Source organism: Dermacentor albipictus, chromosome 7 (genome assembly GCF_038994185.2).
Source record: "Dermacentor albipictus isolate Rhodes 1998 colony chromosome 7, USDA_Dalb.pri_finalv2, whole genome shotgun sequence".
Taxonomy (NCBI): domain Eukaryota; kingdom Metazoa; phylum Arthropoda; class Arachnida; order Ixodida; family Ixodidae; genus Dermacentor; species Dermacentor albipictus.
The window spans coordinates 99,616,235-99,636,920 of NC_091827.1; the positions used below are offsets into that span (position 1 = coordinate 99,616,235).

The 20,686-nt window shown below is 45.9% G+C and overlaps 1 protein-coding gene across 1 annotated transcript in view; it reads right to left on the bottom strand.

The window, feature by feature from the left end:
• Positions 1 to 16,604, bottom strand: part of LOC135916839 (deoxyribonuclease-2-alpha-like) — a 34,618-nt gene extending 18,014 nt beyond the window's left edge. The window contains exons 1-2 of the mRNA XM_065450269.2: positions 16,327 to 16,604; positions 2,011 to 2,233 (exon numbers count right to left, since the gene is read on the bottom strand). Of these exons, the coding sequence (XP_065306341.1) occupies positions 2,011 to 2,233; positions 16,327 to 16,481 (378 nt within the window). The 5' untranslated portion in view covers positions 16,482 to 16,604. The remainder of the gene's footprint in view (positions 1 to 2,010; positions 2,234 to 16,326) is intronic.
• Positions 16,605 to 20,686: the final 4,082 nt, after the last annotated feature.

A 20,686-nucleotide genomic window follows, 5' to 3' on the forward strand; every position in this document is an offset into this window, starting at 1 on the left:
AATAACTTCCTAGCTACCCACTTTACGGAACATGTTCATATTGAAAGTTGAAGAAAATTGTCACGAAAATATAGTTCTGTATTTCTGAATTGGCATGTAAACCGAAATAACTTGCGTAAAATTATTCGTTCAATTTACGTGTTTACGTAGGCGGCACGGCGAAGCGCAGCTTGTGGTACAACCCTCCTGTGACATGGAAGGGTAGCGTGAACTGAGGCCATCGTGCTTGTCTCTTCACACACGCTGATCTTGAATGACGCATTACGCAGCTCCCGTGAGTCACTTCGGCGACAGGAGCGAGATGGATTGCCGAAGGCGGAGCTTCATTTTACGCCGCCCAGTGATACGTCACAGCGGGGCTGGAGAGAGAGCCCAGCTTCGCGGTACCATATGCGTAGTGAGGGGAACTAAAAAGAAAATACGCCACTTACTTCGGTCTACACGGTCATTTCGAAATGTAGAAGCATCGAGTGGGACTTTTATGGGCCTTCTATTTTCCAGTACAAGGAAGTGCCATGAAGTTTCTAATTAAGAAGTAAATAAAGTAATTATTTTAATGAATGAATTGTTTTTTCTGGCACATGATGGACTAATAATTCGTCTGTAATGGCGTAATTCGAGAAAATATTGTTGGCCTTAGAAGTAAGCATTCGAAGTTAAAAAGAACACACTGTATTTCATTAAATTTATGGGCAGTGTGTGGACGGATTTCAAAATGTTTGGATTGATTACAGTCTTGGCAATAAACTATGCATGCAAGCAATCCGGAGCGATCTAAGTGAGTTCTACGAACGGCTCAGAATTTAACCCGCTGCCTTAGGAAAACTACAAGAGCCACCGCGATCAAAGATAGGGAAAATGAGCGGGAACACTTCGGCAGATCTATATGCGACGTCGAATGCGTGTGGATGAAATACAGCCTAAATTCTTCAAATTCGTTATATGCAGATAGCATTTTACATGACCGAGTCATATGTGAGCAGTGTATTAAGGTGCGTAGTTTAATTTCAAGCAACTGAAACTTTGAATGCAGCCGCTTGAAAAAAAAAAAGAACATGCCTTCTGGAGACTGGGCTGTAATTATGCAAGGCCGCATAAGTCTGCTGTCCATTTTCCATTGACTTCTCTGTGGAACACGTTGCATTTGCGGAGATGAGGCCAGTTGGTGCTCAAAGCATGTCCATTACGTAGGCTTCTCTAGCCTAGATTAATTGATTGATTTTTTATAACCTTGGAAAGATGGAAACAGGTACACTATGCCGCTGGCGTTGCTACAATGTTAAATTCCTAAATGATGAAGTATGAGGATATGGCAATATGAAATATTGGATTGCAGTTAAATGCTTAGCATTTCGGCAAGCAAACGCGGAGCAGGCCCTCGCAAAAATATGGAAAAAACTACAAAATATATATTAAGTATCTCATTTTTTATTGTTTGGCGTATATATCGAAGAAGAAAACACTTCTGTAAACACTTTTCAACAACAAATCACCATAATACATTTTGTGGATCTTTATGATTCTTTTTAAATAAGTTATTTTTTTGTATTCGGTATCGTAAATTTGCTCAAAAGGTGCATTCGAACATGATTTCGTGGACGCACGCGGCTACACACGTCCTGGAATAAAATTCTCATGCTGAAAAGAAGCGCTCCGCGTGTCTGTTCTCCCTTTTCTGTGTCTTCATGTGCTGGTCTACGTCTGACCAGCAAGCCCACATCGCCAGCGTCGCCGAATATATAAAATACTGTTAGGTGGATTTGGGGAGACGGCCGATTAAGACTGCTAAGAGTTATTAGGTGATTAAGAGCGATTAAGGCATACCTAAGAGAAGACTGTCTGAATGATACTGTAGCCAGAAGTTTGCCCCTGTCCTTGTTTGCAGTGGAAATTAAATACGATTCAGTTGTGTTCGGACAAGGCTCTTCGAGAGAGGTTTGCTGGCCATGGATGCTGCGAAAGGGCTTCGGTAGCCGGTATGTTTACTTCGATTTCGTCAACTCTGCTCACCAGCGCGGACTTGTTGGTCGCGTATAGGGGCGCCAGGGTGTTGGCCAGCGCCCCGGCGGCCTCGGCCACGGAGTGCTCGGAGCGCGGCCACCGAGACGTGGACGCCGGCGTCCGCGCGTCCACGTAGAAGTACTCCTCGCCGCCCCGCGGTGAGGTGGACGCCTTGTTGAAGGCCACCGAGGCGGCCCGGGACGCCTCCTTGGGCATTTTGTACATGAAGAACCTGTAGTCAGCGGTAGAAGAGAGAGAGAGAGAAAAAAAAAACGAAGTACGGACAGAATTTAGGCACAGGTAATTGTCGAAGCACGCCATAGTACGCTTATGAGGTCGATAAGTGCATATTCTTAATGTAGGTATAGGGTTTCAGTGGAGAAAAAGATTAGCCCAAGTGACTGGCAGCCAGAGCGGCAAAATCTTTTTGGACGGCCAGCCCTGCTTTGGAAAATAGAAGTGCCGTTTCGGCCACCAGTCACTTGTGCTAATATTTTTTTTTCCCGCTGAGACCGTACAATGAAGTCAGATTCAACGCACATGCTGGAATTATACTCTATACAAGCAAGAATGTTCGCTTACTTTCCAGACGGCGAGCGGTATGGCGTGTTTAAAAAAAAGCTGTCTTGTTCGTACATATTTGCTTTATGTCACAGGTTTAAGGATGAAACATGAATGTCTAGGGTGATAGGGAATGTCTAGTGTCATGGGTGATCCTGATGTAATGGCTTAGCCAAAGGCAATAGTTTAAATTCAAGGAACGAGGCCTCTACTTTCAAGTTAGCCCAGCATTTAATTTAGCGCGGCAATGTCATTTAGCTACGAGACGACTGCAGCTACCCCAGCTTTCTTTCAAGGGTGACTGGGCATGTACACTGCGTTTTTGTGGGTGAAGCTTGTTTTCAATTCTTAGGTTGTCATCGACTGTAGTGTGCCTCAATTTATGGCGAAACCACAACGGTGCTGGGCGCAGTTCACTCCTCGTCGACGGAAGCTCCCTCTAATCTCGAAGCTAGAAAACTGCCGTTGCTTTTGGATATCTTGATTGATCAGTTGCGTTTGTTTGGAGAAGTGCAGCTTCCACTTTGACGGTAAGCTTTGGCTGAAGCGCCTAATAAAATAGGATTTAACTAAGTTGCAATTTTTGATCAGTTCGCCGTTGACAAGTTGGTTGCTCGGGCGTCACGTTTCTCTCTCAGGCTGACAAAGCATCCTTCGCTGTTGAATTTTGTGTACACTGATCATCATAATCTCTTTATGTGCATTGCAAGACGAAGGCTCCTTCCTTCCATCTCCAATTATTCCTGTCTTGCGCTAGTTGATTCGAACTTGCGCCTGCAAATTTCCTAATTTCATCACCCAACTTAGATTTCTGGTGTTCTGGACTGCGCTTACCTTCTCTTGGCACCCATTTTATAACTCTAATGGTCCACCGGTTATCCACCCTACTCAGTACATAGGCTGCCCAGCAGCATCATTTTTTTTCTCTTAATGTCAACTAGAATATCGGGTATCCATGTTTTTTCGGTGATCCAAACCACTTGCTTCCTGTCTCTTATCGTTACACCTAACTTTTTTCCTTCCATTACACTTTGCGCGGTCCTTGACTTGTTCTCGAGCTTTTTTTTTTACTTCTCGGCCCCATATGTTAGAACCAGTAGAATCCAATGATGGTACACTTTCCCTTTCAACGACAGTAGTAAGCGCCCAGTCAGGATTTGGCAATGCTCGCTGTATGCACTACAACCCATTTGTATTCTCCTGTATATTTCATTCACATGATCAGGTTCCCTATGAGTAATATACCTAGATAAATGTACTCCTGTACAGTTCTAGAGGCTGAATGTCACTCCTGAATTCTTGTTCTCTTGCCCGGCTATAGAACAATGATGATGTAGAGTGTTTAATTGCGCAAGGTGAGATATGGCCAAAGAGAGCCAAGAAATAGTATTGAGGTGTCGATAGATTGATGTATTTCGGTTAGTAGATGTAACGTGGCTGTATAGAGGCCTAAAACCGATCGCTGTAAAAATGCGTAAAAATATACTGACAATAGAAATATCGAACTGACTATAGGGAGGTGTTCTGTGCGTAGAGAAGACATATGCGCGTAAAAGATTCAATTAATGATAATTTTCAAGCAGCATTACAGCCTCACTGGGAGGTTATAGAACATTATGTTTGTCTTCTGCATAATAATCTTCAACCGCAATCTTACACTTTCTCGGTTAAGGTGCTCAGTCATTTGTTGTAATTCGTCCCTTGTTTTGCTGCACAGGACAATGTTATCTGCAGCCCGAAAGTTGCTGAGATACTCGCCGTCCATCTTTACTCATGAGCCTTCCCATTCTAATAGCTTGGATACTTCTTCTAAGCATGCGCTGAATAGCATTGGAGAGATTGTGTCTCCTTGTCTGACCCCTTTCCTGATAGGTGAATTTTTACTTTTCTTCTGGAGAACCAAGGTAGCTATGGAATCATTGTAAATATTTCCCAGATATCCACGTACGCGTCCGGTACTCCTTGATTACGCAATGCCTATATGACTGCTGGTATCTTAACTAAATCAAATGCCTCTTCATAATCTATTAGAATCGTGTAGAGAGGTCGATTGTACTCCTCAGATTTATCAGTTACCTGGTTGATGACATGAATGTGATTCATTGTGGAATATCCGTTCCTTAAGGCAGCCTTTTGGTTGATTGAAGCCGTGTTGCCTTAATTCTTTTGTAAATTATCTTGGGCATTATTTTATACAATATTGAAAGCATGCTAATGGGCCTATAATTTTTCAATTCATTAACGTCTCACTTCTTATGTATAGGTATAATGTTCCCATTTTTTCCAATTCTCTGGCACGCTAGAAGTCATGAGGCATTACGTATATAGGGCTGCAAGCTTTTCAAGCATGATCGCTCCCCACCCTTTCATTAAATCGACTATTATTCCATCTTCTACTGCCTTTTTTTTCTCCGTGTCAGGTCTTGCTAGGACATTGTAATTTCGTCGCTAGGTATGGAAGCAGCCTCTAAATCTTGTTCATCACTACTTCCAAGGTAGTCTGGCTCTTTCGGGTACTGCACAGGTCAGTATACAGGGTGTTCAATGTTAACCTTTACGGTTGTCTTAAGATTAGTCACTGGTAGGCACACGAAGACCACCTGTGCAAATAAGTTATGTGGCCAGGGGGACACAAGGCGAGATGATAATTATCGCTGGTGCGTGCGGCGTTTAGTCCGGCAACATGGTGGAGGCATAGGCAAGGATGATAACTGTTCCCCTTCCCATCTCCGCTGGCGAAATAAAAAAATCGAAGAACCCGGAACCTCTGTCGTAACACGCGATCGCGCAGCCTGTAACGATGGCGGCAGCTGCCATACTGAGATAATGGCGCGAGCGAAGCCGAAGGGCACAGTGCGCGTGCATAATGGCGACTAGACGAGCGGCATGGTCATTGCCTGGGCAACGGCCTGGGCTACGCAAAAAGAAATGACTGCTGTTTTCCAAGTATTACAAGTGTTATTGAAATCGAGAGCAACAACTGCTCGGCACACCACGCTGTCATATCTTGATTTCGCCAGGCGGGAGGGGAAGGGGAACAGTTTTCATCGATGCCTATGCATTCGCCCTGTTGTCAGATTACACGGCGCACGCAACAGCCGCGTCACATAAGGGAGGAGCCTTGCGCCGATCGTCACACTCTTGCGCGCGTAATCATGCGAACAATGAAAAATTGGAGTCGGATATCTCGGAGCACAGACACGCTAGAAGAATTCTTCCAAGTGATACTGTGTAGTAACACGGCTGCGTCTAAATTTTTAGTAGGAACATACCCACTATCTACAGTCAACAAAAAGTAAATTAATAAATTTTAGTTCATTGTGCTGCTGAGAGCGATAATTATCATCTCATTTTGTGTCCCCCTGGCCTCATAGCTTATTTGCGGAGGTGGTGTTCGCGTGCCTCGGAGTGCGTAAATTTAAGAAAACCATAAGGGTTAATTTTGAACACCCGGTAGAATTCTTCAGCTGCTTTACTATATTATGGAAATTGCTGAGGACGTTAGCCTGCTTTCAGTGCATACATCTTGCCTTTTTCTATGCCAAGTTATATTCTCTCTGATTTGATGAATGTGGGCTGGTTATTTTGTGTTATTGTTTTTTCATCGGTGACATAGCTAATGACCACACGTTTTCAGTCTTCATCTTTAGTTTTGCGGAGGCCCGTGTGCCCAGGAGATAAATATCTACGTAAATATTCAAGTATCTAAATAGCCATGATTACATAAGCGAGGCACGTCATTTGGGCATTGAGCCACTTTCATGCGCACCAGAAACAGCGTGCGACATAAAATAAAGCCTGCTCTGAGCCTTGACGTTTCATTTCCGTAATGTGAAGCGGTGAAGTGTAGGAATTGTCGCGAATTATAAGCCATATTTGGAAGGGCGCTGCTAGCATCACGTTGCTTATTGAAAATGCTTGGCATATTTCCTCTCTCTTCTCTTGGAATATATTGAACTGGGGGGAAACAGGGTTACATTTCCCCTCTCATAATTACATCGCCATGCCTGTCACGTTTGGAGTGGTTTATGCAAAATGCCGCGGCAAAATGGTCTGCTTTGCTTCGAGCAGCTTGCTTGTCGCACACGCACGGGCGAAAAAAGAAGTCCATTTTCCCCCGATGGCGAAGCGTTGAAAGCGAGAGGAAAGTTTACTGTTTTCACTAAAGCTTCTCAGAACGCTGGCGTGAGGAGGAGGGTGTCAGCGGCGTTGCGGGCGTCGCATCTCTGTGGTGCGCGCGATGAAATGGAAGGGGAACCGTCGACTTTCGCCAGCGCTCAAAGAAAGGATTACACGAGTTTGAGCTCACCACGGTGCGCACGGATACTCGGCAGGAACGCTGATTTGTAAGCGTACAACGCTCATGCCGGAGCCATTGCAGCGAGAACGCTGCCCTGGCTCCGGCTTAGCCGATTGAGTGGAGCCTGATGGTGCGCCCGCGTCACTTCGTCGCTTTTAATGCGTTGCCATTAGGAGTGCCACAGTGGAAGAAAGGGAATGTGCGGGAAGTACGGAGATGACGTGGTACATATATAACCTTCGAACCCACAACCGAACCTACAACCAAACCGACAACCTTCGCATGCGAAGGTTGTGGGTTCGGTTCCCACCTGCGGCAAGTAGTTTTATGCGAAGCATATTACGAGAGCTCAACCCAGCTCCTCAGGCGCGGCGGTGTCGCCTTCAACACCACGTGACACCATGACGTCACGACAGAGGAGAAACGGGGCTCCAACTCGCGCCGTCGCTCGCGGCTTCGCGGCGGTATATAGGCAGCTGCGCTTGCCTCTGCTAGACACTCACGAGGTGAGATGCCTCCTGGAGACAGAGCTGCTCGTTGGAATGAGAAGCGAAGGTTGCGGCGTGCTACAGAGACTGATTTTCTAGGTGGCTTTGGCTCAACTCTTGCAAGATGGGCTGGGTGGGAATCGAACCAGCGTCTCCGGAGTGTGAGACGGAGACGCTACCACTGAGCCACGAGTACGATGCTTCAAAGCGGTACAAAAGCGCCTCTAGTGAATGCGGTGTTGCCTTAGAAACGAGCTGTTTCTAAGGCTCAGGCGTGCGTCGCTGGCTCAGGCGCACATTTCGTTGCCGCGCCGAACGCTGCGTTGCTCGACGCTCACCGCGTCCAATGCGGGGCGCGTAGTCGCTGCGCAGTAGCCCATTGTCTTACACCCCTTGGCGGGTCGACGGGAACGCTGTCGCGTTCCACTCTTGAAGGCGAAGCAGAGTAACGCATGAGTTGTTTCTTCGTCTAGCCGAATCAAATATAGCCAAGCAACAGCAGTTCACCAGGCTAAACAGTGGTTCAACAACTAAAATAAAGGCTAGTATGCTTCGCATCCTGGGCTTAACCTTAGCTAAGCCACAGCCATTTTTTTCATCCACTTTAATGTCCATTAATGTAATTTCTTTATTTCATTTATTAAGCACAAGCAATGTCCCCTATGTTGTCCTTCGATATATATATATATATATATATATATATATATATACATACATATATATATATATATATATATATATATATATATATATATATATATATATATGTGTGTGTGTGTGTGTGTGTGTGTGTGTGTGTGTGTGTGTGTGTGCGTGTGTGTGTGTGTGTGTGTGTGTGTGTGTAGCCCAATGCGCAGTGGTCTGCTCCGGACCACACTTTCACTCAGCTCCTCGAAGAGGCAGGATGAGTGTCGAGTGAGCTCCTGAACAACACTTTGCATTGTGGTGAACGCGTTCACGTCATCGATGTGTGACCTCGAAGCGACACGACGTAATGATATCGACATTTCTCTCGCATTTACCACTAAATTAGCATTGAAATTCTTTAGCCAAAAGTACTTCGTGTCTCTGGTGACCTTCCAATCCTTTACGCGCGGGCCCCGGGATGCGTCGTTGGCAGAACAGCATGACAACGCCGACTCCAACGGCGATGTTGCAGAAGCGCATCGAATGTCCCCATAGTAACTGCTGTACTAAAACGCACACGAGCCCTTGCATGTCTACGAAAAGTTAGACAAGGCAAATGGCGTTAATCGCGCAATATGTGGGATTTCTTTTGTGGAAAAAAAAAAAACGTGTTGAGAGCATGCACATGTCAGGTGTTTTTCACGTCAGTGTCAGTTTTTCGGTCTTTTTCTGAGGGTAGGCTGGTAATTATTAGAGCATTGCCACTGTGATTGCGCAGCAGTGACGCATTATTAAAGAAGAATATTAACGAAGAACAGACGGATTGTAGTGTACGGTATGAGACGCAGAACTCTTTTTGCCCTGGTTTTAACTATCTTGCCTTTAGTGACAACACTAGTGTTTGAATGTGGCTCTTCGGAGCGTTCAACCCTTTCTTCTTTCTTGCTGGTTTTTACTGAGCGCATCAGTTTCGTAGTTTTCTAGGACACGGTCAACGTCAAGAGAGTTTGTATGCCTTGCTCGCGTTTAAACGTTTGTTTTCATATCAATAAAGTTCTCAGTGGCGAGTTCAGCGTCTGTCCCATCACTGTCTTATCTCTTGCCCGTGTCTGTATTGGGCTGTTTGCCCAAGACGTACATACAGTCTTGTTTGTACTCATTCACTTGCGGCACGGTTTCTGCATTCCGTGCGTCGGTTGCCAAAATAAGACGGGATAGCTGCCGAAATTTGGCATGATGCTCTTGTGGCCATTCCTAGAAGCCTTCTAGTGCGCTCTGTTCGTCGTATTTTCCTGTGAATTGTTGCTTCACAATTCGCACGTCTAGCACAAATCACCAGACACCCGTTCAGACGGAGCGCGTTCGTCAAAGACATCGACAACCTTGCGACTGTATTGGCATAGTTCCTAGCTTGTATCAGATGTTGTGAATGACCTTACACGAATTCCTGCACGAATTCCTGCACGAATATTGGGAGAGCTGTTTAACAAGATAGGATGCGGCTTGCTTTCTGTGGAATTTCTGCGTACTTTTTTATCTATGTCCTTAAGTGTACCCAATGTTCAATAGTCTTGAGGTTAACCGTGCTGGTGTTTTATTGTTTTCATGTTATCGTGTACATAGATTATGCATTTTCACGTAGTTCTTTATTGAAATATGTTCCTGAGGTAGCATACCACATTGAAATACTGTCCCTTTTCATATTTTTTTCACGCTTTTATTTTTGTCACTCTCTTCTTTCAGTGTTTACTTCCCCTTTCCCTTCCCCTAGTGCAGTGTAGCAAACCGGAGGTTTTAACTCTGGTTAACTTTCCCGCTTTTCTCTCATTTGCATCTCTCACTCTCTTTGTATAGTTTTCTTGTTGCAGGGAACTAGGACTCAGGTGGTGATGGTGGTGTTGCACCAGGCGGGGTTAGCTTGGCATACATAGCCGGCAATTGTTCCACCTGAGCCTACCACGAGTTGAGATGAGGGATGTGTCACAAGGTGTCGAGGAGCCCCGTGTCTCGCAGGAAAGCAATCAACAATTGTTGCACTCTCTTCCCGATTGCCGCGGGCCCTCGGGAAGACAACGTCTTCACAGGTCCTGTGCGTAAGACCACTTTTTTGCAGGCTGTCTACCATCGGTTTTATTTCTGTGTTGGATTGCGAGCATAACCGAATTAAATGTTCGATGTCACCGATATCACCACAGAAAGTACAGAGTGGGGAAGCGCAGCATCGAGCCTCAAATAAGCAAGCCGGGGTGGGGTGTATGTGGAGTCAGTTCTGATGCGGTACAACAGTGTCCTTTCCTCGCGAGTAGGTTCATCGATCACACAGGCTTGGTGAAGAGTCTCGTGGATCGCCCTAAGGTGATTGCGGATTGCGTCCCTAGAGTTCTGAAAAAATATTTGGCACCCTCACTTTTGGGACGCATGTGAGCGCTAGGTGTGCAAGAGCGTCAGCTTTCTTTTTTGTTCCCTTCGTAGAGCAACTAGTGTTTAGTTTCCTGGGCGTCGCCATCGACCGCATGCTACAGTGGCGATGCGCGGTTGACAGTGTTGTGGCTGTTGTATCAGAGCAAAGAGTCAATGCACTTCGTCGCATGGCAGGTGCTGTAAGCAGGACTTACTCAGGTGTCCATACCCGCTGTTTGGCTGACCCATTTTGTTTGGGATGTACCGTGATCTAGAATACAAAAATTCAAGGGGTACTTAGTCATGCTTTCGTAGATGAATGCGAGAGCATTGTGACCGCCGCGTGATGCCTATGCTTTTTCAGTCGTCTTAATTTAACTTCGCCTTAGTTAACACCAGAGGTCGTGGGTTCGACTCCCACCAAAGGTCGAGGATTTGACTCGAACCAAAAGTCGTGGACTCAAGTGTCCTAACACTCTTAATTAACTGTTTCTTAATTAATTTCACAATAATTAACAACCAAATTTTTTGACTCGACTTTTACTAGTGGTCGTGGATTAGAGTGCCGTAATGAACTATATGTTAATCAAACCTGCCTTAATTCGCCTTAATTGATGTCATCAACTGCCTCGATTTGCTCACTTGACTTTTTGAACCTTCGTGGCGAGGCCATCGCCGACAACGCCAGCTTTCCCGCCTCATGAGTCATATAATCATTTCGCATTAATAAGCAAACAACAAACAAACGACCCGAACCTTTTTTTTCTCGACCGCGTGAGTACAGTACTTCCGCTGAAATTATACTTCTTTGGCCGATTGGGGCGCAGGCCTGTCCCACTTCATGTAAACTTAACATCACGAAATGCAAATCGTAAAATGTACAAGCTCTTTGCTCAAATTATTAACAACGGTATGATCAAAACACCATTTAAGAAAAAGAAAGGTTTTCATGTCCTGCTGAAAATTGCTAACGTTCAACTCACTGTCGGTGCTTTATTTTAGGCACGGTTGTATCGTTTATTCGCCTCTTCCTTTTCTTCATGCCTCAAGGACTACGTTCTCTTTGTGCGAAACTCCTGTCGACTGTCGCGGGAGCAGAAAGAAAAAAACAACCACAGACAATGCTTCTGAAATATACGTTCACTGAAAAGAATGCAGGGCGTGCGTCTGTACAGCATTACGCTCTTGTTCCGGCGATAGATTTCACCAGTTACTCTGTCTACGCCTGGAGGTAATAGATTATTCAATCATTGGCCTTATCGCTGAACATATGGTGTAATATGAAGTCGGACAGCCCTGAGGCGTTGCCTTCGAAACGGCTGCCTGCGATAACTTTTTTTTTTTTGGCACCATCCCACCCCGACAGACGATGCCAGCACCAAAAATGCCAAAGGAAAAATAAAATGGAAGAACACTGAACGTGCACCTGCGCGTTGTATTGTACACAAATATGAGCGCGACAATGGAAGATAAAATTTCAGACGGCAATGACGACGGGAAGGGGGGATTATCTGCTCTGTTGGAAGCCAGAGCTCCAACAGAGCAGTTATTCGCCCCCTCCCGTCGCCTAGGCCCCATCCACGAAAAAAAGGAGCCTGCAAGGACACGTCAATCGGCCGACACACAACGCTACCAAAAAAAAAAAACGAAGACTAAGCCCACTTGTAGAAACGCTGGCCCCCGTTTTTACCTTGCTCTCGTTTTGCTCATAGTCTTGAATTTCCATCTTCCGCCTTCGTGTTTTCCCTGGATTCGTGTTTTCGGTTACATTATTTGAAAATGCCAGTGCGTCTGTAGCCTAATGCAATACAACATCCAGGCCAGTTCACAGTGATGAATTCGAGATTTCTTTGTCTCCTCAATTGGGCCACGCGGAGATGAGCGGTGTATTAAGCCACTGATATGGTAATCGAATAGCCACTTCAGGATTGCGTTCTGCGTGGAATAAAAACAAAATAGAAGAAAACTATACAGAACGAAGCGTTGTTTGTTCGACTCCTAGCACGCAAGGCAATATCATCAGGCTACGCTCAGGTGAACTAAGGTACAGGTACTGCGTAATGACTTGTGAGGCTGTGGAAACACTACGAAGAATATACAGCTGCTGTGACCGGCGGATTGCTGCGTATAGTTGTCGGGGCAAACCGTTTTCATTCACTGCACACGCATCGCTTGTGTACGTTTACCTCACGTTGAGTATGTTTTTCCTGATTTCCTCTTGTCTGCGTTTCTATACTCGTCTCCGAGTGCTCCGGGGGAGCCGTTAGCTATCAGGAAGTTTGTTCGGCGCAGATAACGCCGTTGGCACTACTGCAAGCGTCGCGAGATAGAACAGTCGATAAGAAGGCGTCACGCGGGTCAAACGGAGGAAGATGAACCGCCACCCATAGTCACTTGGCGTATATATATATATATATATATATATATATATATATATATATATATATATATATATATATATATATATATATATATATATATATATATATATAACAGGTGCGCAAGGCAGCGAGGTTGACCGGGAGACGGAGCTATGATGTCACTACGACTGGGCTTGTCTAAGTATGCGTAAGCATACTCCCAAATTTCAGTTTGACCACACCCAAATTTCAGCGGGTCCACTCCCAAATTTAACTTGGCCCACCCCCTGATTTCAAGTTAGCGCACTTCCAAATTTAAGTTAACCCACGTCCAAATTTCAAGTTGACCCATTCCGATATTTCAGTTCGCCCACCAGCAAAGTGCGAGTTAGCCCACCCCAAGTTTTCATTGGCGCACCCTACATTTAAAGTAGGCCCACCCCTAAATTTAATTAGTAATTAATTCAGGGGTATTACGTGCCAGAACCATGATTTAATTATGAGGCGCGCCGTTGTGGGGGACTCCGGATTAATTTTGATCCCAAAGGGATCTTCAACATGCTCCCAATGCACCGGCTACGGGCGTTTTTACATTTCGCCCCCATCGAAATGCGGCCGTCGCTGCCGGGATTCGATCGCGCGATCTCGTGGTTAGCGGCGCAACACCATAGCCACCCAATCTTAAGTTGCCCGACTTCCAAATTACAAGTAGGCCCACCCCCAAATTTCAGCTAGCCCGTCTCCAAATTTCAAGTTGCCCGAACAAATAATGTCAAGTTGACCGACCCCAAATTTCAAGTTGGCCCAGGCCCAAATTTAAATTGGCCCACTTCCTAATCTAATTTTGCCCACCCCCAAATTTTATTTGGCCCACCCCACATTTCAAATTGGCCCACCCCAAAATTTCAGCTGGCCCATCTTCAAATTTCAAGCTGACCCAACCCATAGTTTCAAGTTGACCCACCCTCGAGTTTCAATTGGTCCAAGTAAGAGCAGTGTAGGCCATCTCTCGCAGTCCTTGTACTTCGCGCTGTACGTAATTTTTTATCCTACTATAAGCTTTACCGTGCATCTTCTAAGGAGCCCTGTGCACCTCTATGGATATCGTTCTTTATCGCTTATAATGCTGTCATATACATTTACCCCATTATAACTATTAAATGCTTTATCTTTGCAAATTACGTATCTTTGTGCACACACCAGGCATTACAATTTCCGCGGGACGGGGCTAGGGTACTCGCCAGTGAATGCTCACGCATTAACGCAATGTTTTAATGCATTGCGTTAATTTCAAGGGATACACTCCACAAAGCTACACGTGAAAAACTAAACCTTGTCTGTCTGTTGCTTTGGGATGTTATATCAATTCATCGAAGAGTTTCAGTTGCTCGATCTTTAAGTACTGTATTTGTTCCTTTTTTTTTCTTTTTCCTGTTGTGATTGTGTGTGGGTGTTCTCAGGTGCACCTTTCTTTATTTGCATAATTCCTGCGCCTAAATGTATAAAAACGGGAGATTGTCCAAGAGGCGTGCTTCTTCGGACTTCTCCATGTGATCCCCAGTTGACTTTACTCTGCCGTAGTGTGCGTGTGGGGATCGACAATTTTTAAACGGATGGGATGCGTATTTAATGACCACTGCAAGGTATCCCGAATGTTGGCAATTTACAGCTCTGGTGTTAAATCAGGCAATTGTATAACCCAGCTTCTGCTGCAAACACGATATACTGTGACCTCGATATATGCCAACTACGCTGCATGTCATAAGGGTCCTGGCAAGAAAACAAATTCATATGGCCAATTTATCGACTTAAGAAACAAAGCCTGACCAGGTGTCTTAATTACAGCAAGCACATAATTATTGCCGTGGAGTGAGTGTATGCGCGCATGAACTATGAACGAGTCTGGTAACGTCTTAGTCTTTCTAAAGTCTGCACTAGGGCGGCCTGTTTAATTTTTTTGTATTAGTTGCATCAGGTGAATGCACATTGAATAGCACTTTTGGACCTGACTGGCCAGCCTATCACCACAACTGACAGAGCTTCGAGGTTGCAGTATACCCCAGCGTGGAACGTAGATGGAAGAAAACACAAGGGATTTCTGAGGAGCCTGTTCCACCTCTTCGATTTGTCGATCAATTCACCTTCACCTTGCCATGCACTAGCCTCCTGGGTAGTTCAGCATATGTAGAGCTATCATTTCAGAAATGTAGTGGCTCCAGGCTTTACCTCCGAACGAGGAGAAATTTTCCATCAACTGCGAAGCACTCTGTTGCATAATCCAGATGGGTTTGTGTACATGCTGCGCTAAGATACTTATAGTAGTTAGGTGTGAAGTAGCTGGTACATTGTTAAAATACTTATAATGGCACCTGTGGTGTGTCTTCATGTCCTTGTTATTTTCGCGCCATTGCATCTATTACACTTTGTGATGTATGTCATTCCTTCCGAGCACATTTATGTTTGCTTATTTGAAGTCGTAGAAAGAAAGAATGTCAGCGCGGCCGCAGACGTCTACTGAACATGTGGACTCCACGTAACAATCCAGAAATTTTGTTGACAAGCAGTTGACGAACAAGGAAAACGTCGAAGGGGAGCGAAGAGAAATTTGACAGGACTTGCCTTCATTGAGGCAAATCGGCCTGTCCCAATGTTAGCTGCAAGCTTATGCTTCTATTATTCGGCCAGTGCTGATAAAGTGAGCATCGTCCTACAACCATTTTGTGTTCCTTAGATTAACTCGAGCTCAGCTGTTTTGGAGGTAGTCCTCCCCACGACTTGAAAGGAAAATCATGCTGATTACGCAATCAGCTCACCGTTTGTAATGGTAAACACTGTCATCTTTTGGTGGGTTAGACATCGTGCGACTCGATGACATTTTTTTTCATGTAGCAACTTCTCTTGGTTGTGTTTACGTTTGTCCATTTTCAGTCGCCTAACCACACTATGCACTGCTGCAGGCTTTTTTATGGGGATAATTACATTTTCCAGATGTGTTCATTGGATATAAAGACACGTTTTATGGCACTGCAGTTGATAGTCGTCAGACAGACGATCTCTAGTGGCTTCGTTGTAACTGTATGTACCATGACTCTAGCTTGAAACTGTGCGACATTTTTGGCCCGAGCAAAACCGCTAATTGCGTGTTGCATGCCAACGAAAGCGATTCTAAATTTCTTTTAGAACTACGGGTCCTAATGAGACTTTGTGAGTAGAATGAGTGCGTGTGGATGTACGTGCACTTTGTGTGCTTGTATTTAAATTTGCGTACCATAACTGTCACCAAACAGCTGAAGTACCACGCCGAGCCGTTAGCTAGGCGAATATCTCCAGCACTGAACCAAGATGGCATCTCTAGGTGTCGCAAGTGAGCTGGATATGTAATATTCGAAGGAAAAACGCAACTGGTATTCAAAACGGGGCAACAAATCAAGACGCAGCTTAGAAACGCTGACGCAAAGCCGCCTGTAACGCAGTGGGGCGCTGCGCTGCTAATGTAACATTTGGGGGCATTTTAAAGTCGCACAGCAAGATTGCCCTCCCGTACGCACGAACAATGAAAGACGCTGCTCGGAGAGGGTAATGCGCTCACCACTCAACATCCTCGTTTCGCTCATCCTTGCAGGACGCGGCGTCCACGGCGGTTTTCGAGAGAAGCAACAGCAGCAGGGCGGCGAGCACCGGCGCCGAAATCCGCGCGCCAACCGCGAAGGAGGCAGTGCTTCTGGGCCGGCCCGTGGCGTCCATCGCGTAGCTGCCCGCACAGGGATGGGTGCGCGCGGATGCGTTCGCCTCGCCTTTGCGAAGGAGCCCGTTTATCGTGCGGCGACTTCGTGCGGTCGGCTCGCGATAGAAAATCGAGTGTCCCCGCGCCGAAACCGTGCCCGACACCCAGCGTCAGATAACGGTGAGATAAGCGCTCTACGAGGAAGGGGGGTTCCCCTAGTTACCATCCGAAGGGTCGACGGTACGCGAAGACGTTGGAGCTGACATGTCGTCACCGAATGTTTACGGGAATGGCCCTTCCGGTCAAGTAAGCGTCTCTATTGCTAGCCCTTAAGATACGCGCACGCAAGTGCGGTCAAAGACCCACGGAAGCGGGACGCTTTCACCCTTCTCGCCGACATCTTAGATTAAAGAAATACGATGCACGAACCGTTACACGCCTCGTACAAGTCGCGAAGGCCAAGGTCTCGGGAGCGTCTCGAGCGAAACAGATTCCGCGCCTGCACTCACGAGGCCGTCCGCTCTTAAGTACTGGAATACGGTAATCGTGACAGACAAAGAAAAGGCCTCGAAGGCGGCGACCAGTAGCAAGAAGTCCTTGCAAAGAATTTCCTTTGACAACAGGCTTTTCGCTCGGAGTCTAAGCTGGGACTCTCCAGTTGTGCAAAAATTACGCTCAAAACTGGCCGGTTAAAAAGCTTCTGCGGTTTCCTCGTGGGTGGAAAGTAAAGGGCAACACGTCGTGGTAGCTCAGTGGCTAAGCGTTCTGCATTTCAGCATGAGATCATTGGTTCGAGGTCCGACCGCGGGGCCACATTCAGATGCGCAAGAAATACATGGACGCGCGTGTACAGAGCTTTTGCCGCACGTTAGAACGCCTCTGGTTGTCAAAATTATTATGTAGGCCACTACTACGCGTGTCGTTCCTTGTCATCGTTTTGTGTTGAGAAGATAACGCCCACGAATAATCTTAGGATAAAGTAAAGGGCAGGACAAGGAAAGAATGAAACGAATACTATGGCTCTATTTCGGAGTCTTCTGCGTTTCTTTGCGTTGCTTGACAGCCTTCTCCAAACTTAAATCGCCCATTATTTATTGTAAGTGAGGGATCTCTTTTCGCACATGATTGGCGCTGATCATAGGCAGGTGAAATAGGTGGATGTTCACTCACCCCAGTATTTTCTCACGCTCTGTACTCAGTTACATTGATGTGTGCTCATACCCGCCGGTATTCGCTCACCTTTCTGCTCACACCCACTTGCACTCACCAATGCTCACTCATGCTCATAATCTCTTCCATTACCACTTACCTGCTGCACACCCTCTCTCTCATAGTAGAGTCCCCTTCCACTCACCCACACTCGCTCACAAACCTGCCCATGTGCACTCACACTCGCCTGCGGTAACTCACGTCGGCTACCTACATCGACTTAAGATCACCGTCAGTAACTTGCTTTCGCATTCACGGTAACCGACTCTCACTCCTTCTCGCACACACTCGCTTTCATACACCCGTCCACTCACGCCTTTCTTCACTCACTGATGCTGTAGCCAAAGCCCTGTGAAATGAGTGGGGATAGCGTGTGAGTCAAGGGAGTGCCCGTGAGCGAGTATGGCGACGTAAGTACGTGCGCAAACCACAAACAGGAAAGAAAATACATCCACACGGGTAGATGTTTACTTTACAAGGCGTGTTGGTGTACGCCCCCTCGTGGCAAAACTATAAATCGCTTGAGCAGTCACTGAGTACCCGAGTTTAGGATACTTAGTGAGAGTAGAAATGCTAGGGCTGCTGCAGCTCTCATCCGCCGCGGCGACTTGGTTGCTATGCCGTTGTACTGCTGAGCTGAAGGCCGCGTGTTCGATGTCCGACCGCAGTGGCGACATTTGAATACGGGACAGAAACACAACTACGAGCGTTAACGTTAAGAAGCCCCAAGTGGTCAAAATTAGTGTCGGAGTTGCTCACTACGGCTTACCTCGTGGCCCTCTGTGCAGTTCCCCGAAGCGTAGCCCTACGATTCACTTTAATTTCAAGTGTTGCAGTTCTGTTTTTATGCGAAGCATATTACTAGAGCTCAACCCAGCTCCTCGGGCGCGGCGGTGTCGCTTTGAATACTACGTGACACCGTGACGTCACGACAGAGGAGAAACGGGGCTCCAACTCGCGCCGTCGCTCGCGGCGTCGCGGCGGTATATATGCAGCTGCGCTTGCCTCTGCTAGACACTCACGAGGTGAGATGCCTCCTGGAGACAGAGCTGCTCGTTGGAATGAGAAGCGAAGGTTGCGGCGTGCTACAGAGACTGTTTCTAGGTGGCTTTGCTACGGCGCAGCGACTACGCGTCCCGCATCGGACGCGGTGAGCGTCGAGCAACGCAGCGTTCGGCGCGACAACGAAATGTGCGCCTGAGCAAGCGCCGCACGCCTGATGCCTGTTTCACATGATGCGACTGCAACGACGAAAATCGGTGCTGTCGCACGCGTCGCAATGCGATTTTTTGAGGGCTCATTTCACATGATTGCGATTTCAACAATGCGACTGGTGCGACGCCCAGGGTTGCTTAGTGCCAGGTTTCGTGGCACACGCTGCATAATTCTTTTATTGTAGTGAATAAAACGTTTACACTATAATATTATTGACTTCTCTTGATTAAAAGCAAATAATATGTACGTTTACTAATTTAAAAACGTTAGTTAAGATTTGTTTTGGAGTGCGCGACGGCGGTTTCTGTAGTTCAGTGCGGCATCGCGCCCGTAAACAGCTGTTCGCAGATGGTTCAGCGATTCTTTATTCTATGGTTCAGCGCTGTGTGTTGTCTTATCTACCTTCTATGACCGTTTCGTTCTGCCTGCGCTACAACAATCTACAAGATGACCTATCGACAAGTTCATATAGCTACCCTCACCGTATATGCAGTATTCGAAATTCGGCTGCCACGAAGTTGTCGTGTCAGCCGAACAAGGTCCTCGCGCTACCCGTGCTCGACGTCAGCTTCTGAAGAAGTGATGCGTGTATATTGCCTGTCATTGCGCATATGTGGTGCTCCTAGCCATATTCTTACGCCAAACGCAACAAGAAGCACCAACCCGAACGCCCGTGTGTGCCCCTGAACGAAGCCTCAAACGATCTGTGTGATTACGACGTGGAATGAAAATTGTGTTGTGAAATTCAACCTTAGCGCTAGCCTGGTTCGTCCATCGCCGTGCTTGCGCTGCGAATATATATATGGGAGCCCTCTCTAAATATTTCTAAAGGAAATAAATATCATTATTATATTATTAATGTTATTAGATATCGTAGTTTCTTCACTGTAATTTATAGCAATCATCCAGATTTCTTAAGCTAGTCATGCATTTAACCTGTATTAGATCAACATTGTTACAACATGCTTATGGGAGTCATTTCAAACTAGATTGCTCAGCCAGAGAAAGTACAAATGCAAGCCTCAATGTTTATTCCAATTTGGTATTCCTAAACAGATTATATTCGCAGAATTTTATGCCTGCTTGATTTCCTGCAATTCAATGTTCAGATAGTCGATAGCAAGCTGTAATTATTCATTTCGAAAGTGTTAAGCAATGACTATATGTCAAAGCTTATCAATGCGTTTTAGTTCCACGAACACAATTAAGTTTTCTCTCTCCCTCTCATTGACAGCCATGGAATGAAACCGTTCACTTTCATAAGTATCGGGATGCAAACATTCTGGAGTTTGTCCTGAGCATTTGTCTGCATCCTATAGTGTGCATGTTTGTATCAAGTTCTCGTGTTACAATCGCAGTGGTCTACACATATTGTTATATTGCAACAAACAAATTTACTTCACTTCGTTTTCAAATCTGCAATGTGGCCATGCAGTAACGACTGCATTAATAAGCAAAAAAGAAAACTGCAGATTCAGTGTACGTGTTGGAATCTATGCGAAGTGAAGTTTTTGTCAAGTGGTCAGTTAAATGCTGTTAAAGTAACTGCGATATATACACTTTGTCTTATTTTCAACAATCCAACATGTCATCTTTTGCAAGGTTTGCTTATGCACCGCATAAGTCACAACCTTAATGTCATGTAATCTTTATGCATTACACTGTTCACAAACCATACCGAAACGCAAATGGCAGTTAATGTAGATGCACGCTGCGAGACATCAACACAGTGACATTTGTTGAGCAAGGAATGGTGCGAGGTGTATGCAGATGAATGAATGACTTGCTTATGTACTTATTT